Source organism: Suillus discolor (assembly GCF_016758755.1).
Source record: "Suillus discolor strain FC423 chromosome Unknown F5147scaffold_29, whole genome shotgun sequence".
Taxonomy (NCBI): domain Eukaryota; kingdom Fungi; phylum Basidiomycota; class Agaricomycetes; order Boletales; family Suillaceae; genus Suillus; species Suillus discolor.
Window position 1 is genome coordinate 241,688 of NW_024541276.1, and position 14,226 is coordinate 255,913.

A 14,226-nucleotide genomic window follows, 5' to 3' on the forward strand; every position below is an offset into this window, starting at 1 on the left:
ATGCCTACCGGCAGGTTGTGATACAATGATCCAAGGCCTAATCAATTGAACACGCCCCTGCAGCCTGCGTTTATGAGCTACTAGGAGCGGTACCGTTTTTGGTATATGCGGAGTTTCAAAGTGTAAGGCGGCTGGTTCACGAGACTAGTTCTCCGGCATTCGGCCACTAGATATCCGCTTCTCTTGCCGAAGTCTGTGTTTCTCCCCATGGATTTAGATTGTTCCGTCTACCTCAGGTCTCACAAACAACATGTCCACACCTGGTACTCGATTTTTTTTGAAATATTTGCGAAATTCTGATCTTGAGCGCTCGTTGCATTCCAGATCTTTCTGTTCAGTCGCTGTTCAATGTGAAGGGCAAGATCGGTACGTATCATGGCAGTGCCACGCTCCATGATGGGTTACTAACCATCATTCCATCAGCCCTCGTCACAGGCGGCGGTACAGGTATTGGAAAGACCATTGCCTCAGCACTCGTACAGAATGGTGCAAAGGTCTATATTGCTGCTAGGAAGGAATCCCAATTGAAGGAGGTGCGTGCATCGGTTTCCCAAGCGCAGTCAAAGTTCCAACAACCCATAGGCAGTGGCTGAGCTTAATGCCAAAGGCCCTGGATCCGCAGACTACATCGTAGCAAATCTCAGCGTATGTAGACGTCCCGGGAAACTATCAACTTGCTGTACTCACTCATGACACCAAGTCGAAAGCTGGCACAGACGCTCTGATATCCGCTCTCGAGGCCCGAGAGCCTGCGAAGAGATTACACATCCTTGTGAATAATTCAGGCGTCTCGTGGGGAGCGACCTTCGAAAACGTTCCAGAAGACAAGGGGTGGGATCATGTCATGGCTGTGAACGTCAAGAGCTTGTTTTACTGTGAGTGAAACCTTGTCTTTCGGTAGTCATTATTGAGTTTCGGTATGCCAAGTGACATCCGGGTAAGCATTATTTACGTACCTTATATTTTAAAAACTTACGAGCTAGTAGGTTATCAACATGGCTTGCAAAGGATGCGAGCGCACTCGATCCTGGCCGCGTGATTAATATTTCGTCAACTGCGAGTGTGGCACCTCATGTAGAGGGCCTGGTTAGCGCAGATGGAAATGGGACATGGAGTTGTGCGTCATTGTGTTATGCCCCATGATGAGCCTGATGCTATCTTGTTCTCTTCAAGACAGTGTCAGTAAGGCCGCAGGTAAGAAAATATCTGTCGACGAGGTTGCGTAGGGCTACACTGAAAGTCTTCGTAGTGAATCATCTGACATCAATACTGGCCGTCAAGTTGGGACCACAGAAGATCACGTATGTAGTAACTTCAGTTTATACTGTCCACTCCTGATTTCCTCGTTTGTAGTGTTAACGCGATCTGCCCTGGGTATGTACCTAACACACTGTCACTTGAGTTCCAGCTTATTTCCTCAACAGGATATTTCCCACAAAGATGACGGCCTTCGGATTCAAGAACGGAGGCGAGAAAAAAATATTATCTCAACAACCAATGGGTCGTGCTGGCCGCCCTTCAGATCTCGCTGGTCTCGCGCTCTTCTTTACGTCCCCCGCCAGTGCGCATGTTACAGGCGCACATATCCTTTTGGACGGTGGTGCAACATTATCAAGTCAAGGGATTGCACCACAGGTTAAACTATGATTTACCACTGCACAGGTTCATACACATCTCCATCGCGCATTTTGCCGTGGAATCTTGTATTTAACATTATTGTTACAGCTGCAGTACAAATCCAGTTGTCCATAGAGTCCTTGTTGTCCATGACCAAACCAAGCGGAACAGCCAGAATGGGGTATGATTCCGAAGTTGCGAAGAGTCCTCGGTGCAAAACCAAGCAAGCTCAAGGTCCAAGTATTCCATCGCCTTCAATTGTTGTGTCATTGGACGATTTCCTGGTGGGTACCGACCAGCCTATTCCGCGCCATTTCCCTAGAGCTGCTTGTTCCAAGACCGCGCGATACATCGCAGAGCTGAATCCTACACACTGCAGTCCGACACACGCAACACGAAGGGCACCAACAGCATACAACTGTCCAGTCTCGTAGAGGTTCTGGGGCGAGAGGTTCTTTCGGCCAGCTAGAGTCTCCTTGATAAGAGTTTGCGTCGTCTAGGTCCAAGTCATGATGATAGAAATAGCGCAAAATTATCTTGCTTCACCTCGATTGAAAGAGCCTCCCACTCTTCCGTGGTTAGATCGTCCATGCGAAAAGCCTTGTATACCCCAGCGTAGTACCACTTCCCGTCCTTGTTGTAGAAGCACTCTAACCAGAACGAGAGCGACGTCAACAAAACCAGATTAAATGAGACACAACAAACCAGTAGGCCTGTCCATAGTGCCGATCACATCCGCCACATTCCATCGATGTGCTGTTGTTACTCGGGGATTGGTGCTACATTTGAAAACGGGGGTAAGCAAATATCCGTGTTCTTCGCGCTCTGGGCACCAGTATGTTGTCAGTTGGCCGAGGACACGATAGTTTGACAGGCTAGGAAAAGATATTCATTGCCCATGAACTTCGTGTGAGCTCTATACTATTATCTTACGAGCTTTTGAGAGTCTGTATGAGACGTGAATATACTTCCACGTAGATATATAGGGCACTGACACCAGAAGTATTGCCCAAGAACTCATGCAAGGTGTATGGCTGAGGAATGACAATTGGATTTAGAGCGTCGTCTGGGATGTCAGCAGGGAGAGGAAGCGTCGCAAGAAATGCTTGTCTTGCGAGAATCGATTTCTCAGGTCCATCGCCGAGCGGAAGTGGTTCGACAATATTCTGAACATCAAATTCCCTCGACTCGACAGGAGAAAGCGCATATATTGGCTTACCGGATGGTCGAAGTCGACAGTTTCAGAGCGAGGTGAATCGAAAGAATTTTTAAGACGTGCGCAATGGTTTGATTGAAAAGACGGGCTGAAAAAATTGGAATCACACCGGCTTCCTAGGCGGGAATCTAGCAGTGGCGTTGGAGGCAAGCCTGTAGATCCAGGTCTGTTCGGAGTGTTCTGGAAAATTATAAGTCATCGATTGAGCTCCGCGCTAGTCAAGATACTCCGTCGTACAAGAGGCACCTGCCAAGGCAAGACCTGAGCGAATGTATTCTGACAATCACCGTCCCCTTCTTTCGGAGCTGGTTGTGGGATATCGAATGACGTGGCAATGTCTTGCACCGGAAGCTGCGTAGATGAATCATCATCCCTCGCTACAGATGTCGCAGGGGTAGAAGGGCGCCTCAGATCGTCTAGCTCACGCTGAAGTCGATCAATCGTTGCTGACTTTTGTCGAACAGATACGTAAGCGTCTTCGAGGCGTTCGACAACGGTGTCTCTGGCAGCTATAACTTCCGCCACGCGCATTCTTTCCATTTGGATTATGAGCGCCAATCCGGCAGCATCGGACGTGTCCTGGAATAAACGGATAAGAACAGAATATTTGGGTTGAGTCAGCGTTCGAAACAAGGAGTTCTCAAGCACGACTTGGAGGTCACCATTCGTTGTGCAAACTCGGTTGGGGTGGTGCACGTTCCTATACGGTGGTCGTAAGAGGGAAAATGATGTGTATCTGAAGCGTTCTGTATCCCCTGATCGCTGAATGACATTATGGTTGGTAACAAGCGGTATGTTCTCTCTCGAATTGCTAAGTAATGGAAGTTCAGGCGATGTTTGGCTTGCAAATACCAGCAAGCTGCAACTTGAAGTTGTACTTGTTTGTCTCCAACTCTGCCATTGCCTAGTACTCATATAGATTGACAGTTTTACATTGCAACTGATCTCGCGAAAGGGCATATTGCAGGTAATTTACTGCATACACCAAAACATAACATTGTAGACGCTCGCAGGTACATACTTGATTGTATAACAAAGTAACCAGGAAACATACGTGTCTAACTCTGAATGATTCTTCTCAAATTCTTCTGGTTCTGAAATCGAGAAGCTGTCAATGCCAATTATAAGGCATAATGTGCCTAATATTTGATGCACAAATTCAAAGCTATAACACAAATGAAAAGAACCGCACTTACTCGGAAGTAGCTTCCCTTCAGTTGTGTCATAGGAACGGCGATAAAAAACATGCCAATCACAAGCCTATAACAACCGTCAGACTCTTCGAGTGTGTCAAGCGATATCACTTGCGCTGTTTCAACACCAAACACCATCAATCCTCCAGATTTTGTAGCCCATGGGACTTGGAAATATGCGATTGCGAAACCTAGGCCACAATCGTGAATGTTGGACAAATCATGCATCGTTGTAACTCACCGCCCAATGCCCTTGCAAGGTTTAGCAGGGCACTGACTTCGCCCTAGAAGGGGAGGTCATATCACTGAGATTCAAATAAGTTATGCGTCACCCACCGCCCTACTAGGGAAGCAGTCATTACAATATGCATCTAATAATACTCCTTGAGTTATCCCACGACACTTGAAATATTGGATCCGAGACTTACACACTACAACAGTGTTGAGGGTGATTGCAACGATCGCAATGCCCCAGCCCATGATGAGAGCGGCTTCGCTGAGATTTTGTATCCCAGCACCCAGCGTCAAAAAGCCACAGATATAAAGCGGCATGGCTAAGTAACAGGTCCTACACAAATTCTCAGCTCTAACCTTAGACCGTCAGTTGAGCTTGCATACCACAAGCGGCTCTCGGCCTCAAAGAAACCACCGTTTTTGCGAATATGCAGATCCATAATGAATTCATTGACGTAACGTCCAATGAACTCGCCAAGAAGGACAGCGACCTAAAAATTCCATTCTGAGAACGGTAATCATGCATACTTCATAGATGGAAAAAACTTGCAATTGGAGTCGCATACGCTCCAGCCACGGCATATTGGCTAAAGCCAAATCCGATGGGAGGAGGAGATTTCATGAAGATAACATTTGTCGCCTACAAAAGTCGATACGTTTATTACTGCAGGTCGAAACGGAAACACTCACATTCACACCGATCGAGAACCCGAAAACCAATGCCTTTCGAAAAGGTCAGCAAATGTACTAAGTATTGTCAGCAATGCAATTCATCTCACCTCAAAGAGAACTACGAAGAAAAACTGAGGACGCCAAACAACATCCAAAGATGCCAATAGAACTTCCGGCCATCGTGGCCTGTATTTTGCCATCTTGTACCCAGTGACGCCTATCAAAGTTTTAAATCGATATCGCAGTCTCGTAGAAATTTGCAGTGGTTTCGATGCAAGGTGACGATCATACATACTGGTTCAGCAAAAGTCAACGCCACTGCCCTATGAAACAATTTAACAGAGCGTACGTTTCTTCCATGAGAAACACAATGAGAAATAATACGACGGCGCTGTAAATAGATCCTATAGCATAGGCCCATCTCCAGCTATCCAATAATTGATGAATACTCTGAATCAAGGACATATGTAAGACGTACCTCACACGCGCTACAAGAAAGCCAAATACAAATGGCGATAGGTAAGGCGATCTACGAGATAGTGAGAAATGTTTCTCCCAATAAAGGAATTCATTTCTGACAGAACGAAACCCGAAGTCCAGATGTTCAGCTTCCGTGCTTGAAGATGGAAGGGGAAGATATCCGTCACGACATAAAGACCCTTTGAGGTTGGTAAATGTTGAAGCTACCATGAGAATTCCACTAATCATACTGTCACCTGGGGACACGTTCTGAAACCGTAGTCAGTTCACCGCAGGCGTGGATAACATGACAACCTGCCCAAAGAATGCGGTCAAGCAACGCATCCCTTCATCAAAAGTTAACATTGTCCAATAAATACCAAATTATTGTGTAAATACCTGCAAAGGTGGCTAGATTCGGCGCCAATGTGGCACCAATCAAGAATGCAAACGCAAAAAGCTGCACTCAAGGTTTCAGGGTTTATATCGGCTAAATCACTAGATATATATACCTGACTCCAGAAGAGTACTGGCAGCCGACCATACCGTCTCATGAGCATGACCCAGAAGATGCCTCCCCAACCTGGACTACAGATGAGAAGAGGCTATTCTCATGTAATGGTGTGATCTCACCCAAAAGGAAGACGCTCCAGCTTCAGGGAATTATTGAATGTGAGTAACGATTGATGCATCACGCACTTTGATGTCAGATCATTGATGACACCCGAGGTCGTGTCATAAGTTTGAGCGAGGCCAAATATCGACGCAGTTCCTGCCAATAAAAGTATTCCATGATGACACTACTATGGATATTGAGCGAGGGCGGGATACATACCAATTCCAGAGTCGAAGTCAGGTACCACTGCAGACATTGTAATGATGATCAGGTGCACAGTCTTGCGAAAATCGGTCCACTACGAATGAATAGCTTAGTGTTAGTGAAAGGGGCACGATAATAAGAAATGACGAGCGTTTTGTGGGTCGTTCGGGTCGTCGGCGGGTTGAGGCCAGAGAACCTTCAGTCCATCAGGGCTAAGCTTGAGCCTAGAGGCCATTACCTCCCCAAACTCGACCTTTGCCTGTCTCGTGAGTCACAAATAAGTCACGATAGACTTAGGATATATGGGAGCAACAACGACATACTGGGGGTCCACTACTAAACGGCCAGAAGCCTGCTCGTAATAAGCAACAAAATCCACGTCGTCGGTAACATCGACTTTGATCGAGTCATCTGCCTTCGTTTCTGAATGCAGCCACTGGGAGCTAACCTGCTCTAGAGCCATTGGTAGTGGAGGTGAGAGTTGGGAAGTAAATTGTAAGACTCGGTATTCATCATCAATTTAAAGTGCGGTACTCACGATAACGATGTATCTCTTTTTAATCCGGGGGTGGGGGGTGCGCAGATTGTGAGGAACGGACAGCCTGTTAAGGTGTGTTCGAGCGAAAAGTACTTGATATTAGCTGACCTCGAAAACAATATTGAATTCGGCTCCCTTTTTTCGTTCACGATACACCGCCCGCATCACCCATTTCGAGGACTATGACCCACACGCATCGGTGAACCGCTCGTCATATTCGTAGTAGGACATCTCCTACTTAGGCCATCCAAGGCTAGTGATTTCAACCCGGTTACTAGATATGTAGACTGATATTTTCATCCAGTTTATCGTCGTGACATTTTTAAACATCAACAAACAATACAAAACGTCCGGGATGATCGGTTGCACACATATCTTCCACCGGGACCAGTACCCTTTACAGGGTCCTGGAACTCTACTGAGGCTGCATGTTGCTCAGCTGCGCGTTTCTTGCTGTCAGCATGTTAGTCTCTGTACATTGGTCTGTCCGTTCTGCCACATCTCTCTGTGTAGGGCCGGTGTTATGGATGGCTGCCCTTTCTGTCTCCTCTAAGTCCTCTTGTTCACTTTTTTTTGGCAGCCGACCGAAGGAGAATCCTTGTATGGCATACGATGGATGGCAAACTTGAAGTAAAACTTAACACATTGAACGTAGAAGGCCGAGGAGTAGCTCACAAAGTCAGTGAGCCCATCTTTTACGTATGTCCTTCTGGTCATCCCAGACTGTCACCCTGTACCTGTGCCGATACACCGAAAAAATGGTTGCTCCACTGCTATCATGATGGTGGGTCAAATGGACGTTTGATATCAAATAGTCCTTACTCTGCAACGAGCTCACGAGGTTTAACGGGACGTTTCTGTGCAAAGGTTTAGCCAACGGCGCTGCGGACAAACATTAGGCAAAAGTGAAGACCCATCATGCCACTGAATGGAATATCCCCTTTAGAATTCAAGTCTGTGGGCATTGCAGTGCTGTTCTTATCGACTTTCTCATACTTTGTTCTGTCCGGTGCCACCTGAGCACCACAACTTGGGACCGTTGTCAGACTGGACCGAATCTTGAATCTTGAAGCTTGAGCTTGAAGTCTGAGCATGTTGTGATGTCCTGGTCAAGTTTCCAATACCCACTCGATAGCTGCAAACCCAATTAATCAATATTCATCACACAGCGGTCTACAAGATAATTCATATTGTATCCCCAGCCAAACCACGTCCAGCAACGCACTCAACGAACACAAATCAATATAATTTCGAAGCTAAAGACATAAAATAAAGGATCAAAACACCCATCACTGCTATCACTTGCGGGAGACACAGCAGCCGCAACAGGCTGATACACTAGGCTGGTAACAATTCTCGTGCAATGAAGGCATCAGCCGAAGGACGAGTCACGGACATCCTGGAGGGCATGGTGAACATCTATTGCACCAAATTACTCACCGAGCTAGTACATGAAGCGTGACTGCCCCTGGAGGTGACATCGTCAGCAAATAGTCATTTTGATTATTAAGACGCGGTGCTGATATCCTATGGTGTTCATTAGTCCAGTCAGCGACGGACAGGGCATTTTCGGTGAAAGAAACACAGAAGTCGCAATCACCATGTTCGGGGTGCAGCATGTCTGCAACCATTACTATGATCAATGGGCTAGTTTGGAAAAGTTTCCGTCAGCTGACTTTGTAGATGAAGGTCGGGACACTTAGTACATTATCTATTTCGCAAAAATTAATTCTTGCAGCCTAAACTTCTACGCACATTATAACTGAAGGGCGCTGAATTTTCGGACATTAAGTTACCTTACTAGCTATAGGAAGGGTTCTGAGAAGTAGAAGCCTTGGAAGCAGAGCACGGTGGTCTGGCTTTCCAAGTACTATTAGTCTATTATGGTTCGTAACACGTTCTCTAGAATTGCTGTCCGGGGGCTCGCAGCTTCAGGTTGTACTTGTTTGTCTCAGGCTTGAACGTTTGAACGGTTAACTTCTGAGTCTTCGACCCGGGCACCTGCGGCGTGCTTCATAACTTGTCAAAGAAGTTTTCGACTACGTACTAGGTCAGGCAGTCGTGTCTGGACTCTGCGTGTTGCCAACATACTAGGAACATCAATGAGCCAAGCCAAGCAAGCAAAACTTTCGTCAGGTCGGGTGCAAAACGCATAATTTATCAAGTACAACTCCTTATTATCTTAACCGCAAGTGGACCTTACTTCTGTGACTCCGAGGTAACCATTTTTCATCTTGCTTATTTGTTTGCACGGATAACAGCAACTTGGTGCGTTCAACCGGCAGGCCTAAAGATACCCTCAACTTGCATTCAAAAGGCACAGGTGAGAAACAGGAAACTACATCTCAAGAGCATGATTTTGATGTAAGGCCCCATTCTCCGAGGCGTCGCCCAGGACATTCGGGGAAAAAAGAAATTCCTTGTGTCATACAAAACCTACTTTGTGGTGACGGGGATGGATAACCCGCCATTGGCATTCAAATACCTCTTCACTACCATCCCTTAGTCAGGCCAGGTCGTTCCTATCACTACTGTGGATCTAGAGCTTGTGGTAAACTCAGTTTACATGTTTATCCGCCGACTATGGTGATTCTGACTATGCCAACACTGAAGTCCGCCAGCGGCAACCATTTTGATAGAAAACTACCGAGCTTGTGTTTGGATATATAAGCAAGCTGTCGACTCTCAGAACTATCATTCGGGATCCCCTCGACGCATCCAAATCATCTAGCACAAGACATGCGTTTCTCATTCCTCCTTGCTGTTGTTGCTACTCTGACAACATCCATAATGTCTGTCAGTGCATGCACAGACCAAAACGGGCTTTGTGGCGCGAGTAACGTGGGAGGCGATCCATGCTGCTCAGGCCTTACTTGCAAGTTGGGTGTGAGTATGATCCATCCGCTTTGGATCCGAGATTCAGCTCCATAACTTACCCATTGCGCCTTGTATCAATAGAATCTCAGCGGCCCAAACCAAGTCTGGTACTGCCAGTAGCCTTCTCTCGATTGGCTTTGAAGACCGAGGATGTTCGTGACAGTGAGTCGTATTTCTGCTTTCACGTTGCCCCAGTGGTAAATTGATTACACGATACGCAGATGGTCGATATTCTTATTACTGCACGAATTTCCGCGTTTTTGTCGAGCAGACTCTAGACTCTAGAATAACATAACCTCCTCGCAAATTGATAAAACACATTCATGTTACTCGACTTGCGTACGATTTCCCACTAAAACTGGTGTATTCAGCCAACATCAAAGTCGAAGATCGTCAAGACAGATCATTAAGAAGGAAGAAGGGCTAGTGCCGGTAACTGCTTTGCCAACATCTCAAAGCAGTTTTATCGATAGGCTGTCCAGTAATGCTCTGCCTTGCGTGCGTTTTTCGTACAACTGTCTTGGGTCCATAGGATCTGGCGGTTACTCGCGCTCATCAGGTCTCTCCGAATGTGCAGCAGCCTTTTGAAACAAATAAAGTTGAGTACTGTAAATAATTTTCGACAGCATATCGATGAGCTATGGTATATGAGTACTAAGTTTGGTTCTACGTGTATGTTGCAAAATGCATTGGAATCAAGCAAATTCTGCGCACAATAATTTCTACCTATTTGCGATCGGTATTGATCACCTTTGGTTGGATGAACATTTCAAATAAAATCTTGACTCGAACTGGTTTCTGCCTTCTGGCTGATTTGATATATTTGTTGGTGTTGAAGATTTTATATCAAGTAGCTGGGACTCCACGGGCTTGGGACCATGCAGGCAGACGATGCGCCAGGTGCAGCCGAGGCGCCTAAGCGCTGGAGCCTGCTTCACGTTAGTAAGTACGCTGGAACCGCCAAATGATAAGTAACTCAAGCTAGGACCTCTAGCAGTCAATCCACTTGCCTGCACACATCTTGATTAGTGCAGTTCATTTGTATCTCTATGGGTCGAGCCTTGACTATTGGGTTCTTACCATAGTGTTATTTTCTTGTCTCGCTTATGGAATAGTGCTCAGTGCGCCGCGTCACGACGGTGGAATTTTCACCCGGTCCCTTGCCACCTAGATTGATCTAACGCACGGATCATAGCACGTGCGTTCATTTGATAGACCTAAAGATATATGGCGCTATATCAAAAGTTTTGATGACCGCCGCCGAGTCGTGCGGTATGATGTGTTGTAGCCGGCGAATGCGCCCAACATCTCCACGTCACGTCTTGCGCCCAGCGCGCTTTCGAAGTTTGTGTTTTATCAAAATTCTACCCCCATGGAAATACACGTGCCGTGTGGACCCATCGACAAGTTGGTATACGAGCGCGCCACAAACTTCTGGGCAAGTGAAGCATTCACGCTCTGCGTGCACATTAGCTGGGTGGTTTACACTCAAAGTGCACCTTGGTAGCAAGTACTAGAGTAAGTAATGAATTGAAACTCCGCTCTTCAGCGGGGTTGGTTGTAACCACGACGTCCCTGCCATAGGCCCATAGCGCAGCTGCCTACAAAAGAGGTCCATCTACAAGTCGTACTCCCTAACGGCAAAGGGAACTACCGCCAAGCAAGTACCGATCTTCCGACTCTTCGTTACGCGAAATATCCCATCAGTATACATTCGGATTGTAGTCTGGGGCAAATATCGAACGCACTCTTCAGAGCTCCAAGTGTTTAGATGACCGTGTGTGATTCAAAGGAAAAGTCTAGTGCTTTTTGGCATCTAGACTATGCGTAGGCCCGAGGCAGACGGTTTTTCATCATCAACGGTTCCCGACACGTCAGGTGGTGACCTGTATCCGTCGTCAAGACTTTCCGGGGCCAATGCATGTGTCGTGATTCTGAACACGCTAGGTCTCACATTCTACACTCGCCCCCTGCACCTATCTGGGATCAACCGTGATTAATATGTGGACTAATTCTGACAGAATCTTTGGCCTTGCCTACAAGGTGCATATCCCAATCACTACTTAAAGTTCGTACGTTGACATTTCACATGTTTTGAATTGTTTATCCGCCGACCCTGTAGTTCTGCCTATGATACTCTCTCCTGAAGTCTCCATGAAAGTCGCCAGCTGTAACTATCTTGATGGAACTGCCGGGTGCTTTCCAAAAACCTGTCTTCCTATCGCCAGTGTTATCTGAGATTTCCCCGACGGCAGAAACATCCCATATTACCTAGCCAAGTCATGTTTCCTTCTCGTCATCCCTGCTGCTTTGACAACATCCATGTTTGTCAGTGTGTGCACGACTTTAGATGGAGTTCGTAGCTCGAGCAGTGCATCCCACGACACATGCAGCTCAGGCCTTACTTGTAAGACGGGTGTAAGTATGAATTGTTCGCTTTGCACCTGGAGAGTTTCACTTCTCGGACGAGCTTGGCGGACCGAACATGGGGCGACTGTGAGTCGTGTTTCTACTTCCACGCTGGTATAGTGGTTGATCGCACGATATGCAGTTCGTTGCGGAGTTGATAGATGGGCTTACGTCTCTACAAATTCCCCTGCTACCTCGACCAGACTCTTGAATACAATCACTGTGGCATCGATATTTTTACCTGAATACAAGAAAACTTATGTATGCAGCCGACATCAAAGTGACTGTACATATGTCCTTGAAGATCGTTCAGAAGGAAGAAGAAGCTAGTTCGAGGACAATCGAGTCTCGTCATTCTGCCAGACACAGCTCCCTAAGTCGCAGGTATCTCTCGACCTCGAAGCTCGTGCCTCGGACCGGGCGATCCACTCTGCCAGATGCAAGCCACGGTATCTGCATTTCAGAAATCAACGATAGCGTCGTTCAGAGCGATGATGAAGCTATCCTTTAGACCTCCCGGTGGAGGCCATAGTGATCGTGTGCGTAATTCCGTCGAAATTCATTATAATACTTACTCTACTGCTTACATCACCTGCAGATTGCGTGAGTTACAAGCTTAAACGGACTCCACATATTTTTATCGATGTTGAGCGGCTTGAACTGGTCTGAAGTCGGTCGGGTGCAAACGCTTTAAAGGCACGCTAAGTGAACCATGGACTTGTCGCAAATCTTATCACATATTCACAAGTTACGAGTTGTCGAGAAACATTGAACACGATACACGATGAATTTATCTGGGTGACACGTGTCAAGTATGCCGGATGGTTGTTCTGTGGTTGGATATTCTGGCTTTGTAATGGAAGTGGGGCGACGCAATACCGGGTAGGTGATTGAGGCATTCACTAACGCTTGCATCGGTTGTGGAATTTGTGGAATTTGTGGATGAAGACAAACATGGTGCGTCCACAGTAGTCCAACCTATATAGATCGCAATGCGGATTCCCTCTTAACACTTTTCGCAACTCTTCACCCGTTCTTCCTCATCAATTATGGTTTCTTTCAAAAAGTTGTTCCAAAAGTAAGTACTATTTTCAGGTTATACTCATGATCATAATACTAATCAATACCACTCAGGTGTAAGGAAGACAAAAAGCCATCGCTTAAGCACTCCCAGTCGATGCCATTCAGATACTCGCAAGCGAGCATGCTCGAGCCTTACGGCGATCCTTTCAGAGCTGTATACCATGGCCAGACCCCCTCTAAACCTTCTGACAACGTGCACGTCGAGCAAGCTCCAGGGATGCGGGACATCCATCGTGCGCAGTGGCACCCAGGTGTCCACGACCATCCGCCAAGTCATGCCCACTTCGACACGCACCCCCACTTGCTGGACCAGTTTCCCAATCCCCCTCCGCCCCCTCCGAAACCCACTCACAGAACTATTCAGCAGTCTTCTTCAGCCACGTACTATTCGCAGCCCACGGCCGCAGCACACCCCTCCGTTGGTCGCAAAAAGCGGCGTGAGGCCACCGCTGATCAAGCTGTGGCGGATCTGCTGCAAACACCTGATGGCCGGCCTCCCGTATTTGGGAGCAGTAGACAGGCAGAACGTGCGCGCGTCAAGTCGAGCACTGGTCACTCATACATCCCCGTTCCTCACGATCTGCTGGAAACAGCTGACGGCCGACCTCCCGTATTTGGAAGCAGCAGACAGGCCGAACGTGTGCGCACCAAGTCAAGCGCTGTTCGGTCATACAATCCTGTCCCTTATGATCTGCTGGAAACACCTGACGGCCGGCCTCCCGTATTTGGAAGCAGTAGACAGGCAGAACGTGTGCGCACCAAGTCGAGCGCTGTTCGGTCATACACTCCTGTCCCTTATGATCTGCTGGAGACACCTGACGGCCGGCCTCCCGTATTTGGGAGTAGTAAACAGGCAGAACGTCTGCGCGTCAAGTCCAGCGCTGGTCACTTACAAAAACCCCTCCCTCCCCTCCCTCCCATTCCCCCCATTCCTACCAGCCACTCCCCACGTCCATTTATCTTGCGCTCTGTGCACAAGTCACGTACAAACTTGAATCATTATAGAGATCGGCGCTGACTGGTCTCGTTGGGTAGTATATCGATGGATGTGTGCACATGGAACTTAGTATGTGAAGATAGAGTGTTATAACTGTTCTACCTAACCATG

The 14,226-nt window shown here is 47.2% G+C and overlaps 3 protein-coding genes across 3 annotated transcripts; 2 read left to right on the forward strand and 1 right to left on the reverse strand.

Moving 5' to 3' along the window:
• Nucleotides 1–165: 165 nt before the first annotated feature.
• F5147DRAFT_178630 (NAD(P)-binding protein) lies at nucleotides 166–1,683 on the forward strand. Its single transcript, XM_041428416.1, has 11 exons — nucleotides 166–263; nucleotides 325–366; nucleotides 424–533; nucleotides 583–645; nucleotides 701–875; nucleotides 928–937; nucleotides 987–1,117; nucleotides 1,174–1,194; nucleotides 1,250–1,301; nucleotides 1,354–1,374; nucleotides 1,425–1,683. The coding sequence occupies exons 1-11, from the start codon at nucleotides 251–253 to the stop codon at nucleotides 1,645–1,647; spliced, it is 861 nt and encodes a 286-aa protein (XP_041292569.1). The 5' UTR covers nucleotides 166–250; the 3' UTR covers nucleotides 1,648–1,683.
• Nucleotides 1,684–1,846: 163 nt separating this feature from the next.
• F5147DRAFT_837169 (major facilitator superfamily domain-containing protein) lies at nucleotides 1,847–6,762 on the reverse strand (the record flags this gene model as incomplete). Its single annotated transcript, XM_041444048.1, has 27 exons — nucleotides 6,535–6,762; nucleotides 6,363–6,474; nucleotides 6,227–6,305; nucleotides 6,091–6,163; nucleotides 6,025–6,044; nucleotides 5,904–5,974; nucleotides 5,791–5,851; nucleotides 5,711–5,738; nucleotides 5,643–5,661; nucleotides 5,512–5,591; nucleotides 5,411–5,461; nucleotides 5,282–5,359; nucleotides 5,040–5,226; nucleotides 4,951–4,983; nucleotides 4,811–4,900; nucleotides 4,645–4,751; nucleotides 4,455–4,594; nucleotides 4,363–4,397; nucleotides 4,268–4,310; nucleotides 4,030–4,217; nucleotides 3,071–3,412; nucleotides 2,837–3,013; nucleotides 2,613–2,783; nucleotides 2,551–2,564; nucleotides 2,323–2,492; nucleotides 2,164–2,267; nucleotides 1,847–2,113 (listed from the first exon to the last, which is right to left on the reverse strand). Exons 1-27 carry the CDS (start codon nucleotides 6,672–6,674, stop codon nucleotides 1,847–1,849), a joined length of 2,880 nt encoding a protein of 959 aa, XP_041292570.1. The 5' UTR covers nucleotides 6,675–6,762.
• A 6,322-nt stretch (nucleotides 6,763–13,084) lies between these two features.
• On the forward strand, nucleotides 13,085–14,136 carry F5147DRAFT_761112 (uncharacterized protein; the record flags this gene model as incomplete). The annotated part of the gene is made up of 2 exons (XM_041440509.1): nucleotides 13,085–13,113; nucleotides 13,170–14,136. The coding sequence occupies 2 exons, from the start codon at nucleotides 13,085–13,087 to the stop codon at nucleotides 14,134–14,136; spliced, it is 996 nt and encodes a 331-aa protein (XP_041292571.1).
• Nucleotides 14,137–14,226: the final 90 nt, after the last annotated feature.

Coding starts and splice junctions, on each gene's coding strand:
- F5147DRAFT_178630 (XM_041428416.1), top strand. Junction 1,118..1,173: donor TGGAAATGGGACATGGAGTT/GTGCGTCATTGT, acceptor GTTCTCTTCAAG/ACAGTGTCAGTAAGGCCGCA. Junction 1,375..1,424: donor GTTAACGCGATCTGCCCTGG/GTATGTACCTAA, acceptor TTTCCTCAACAG/GATATTTCCCACAAAGATGA.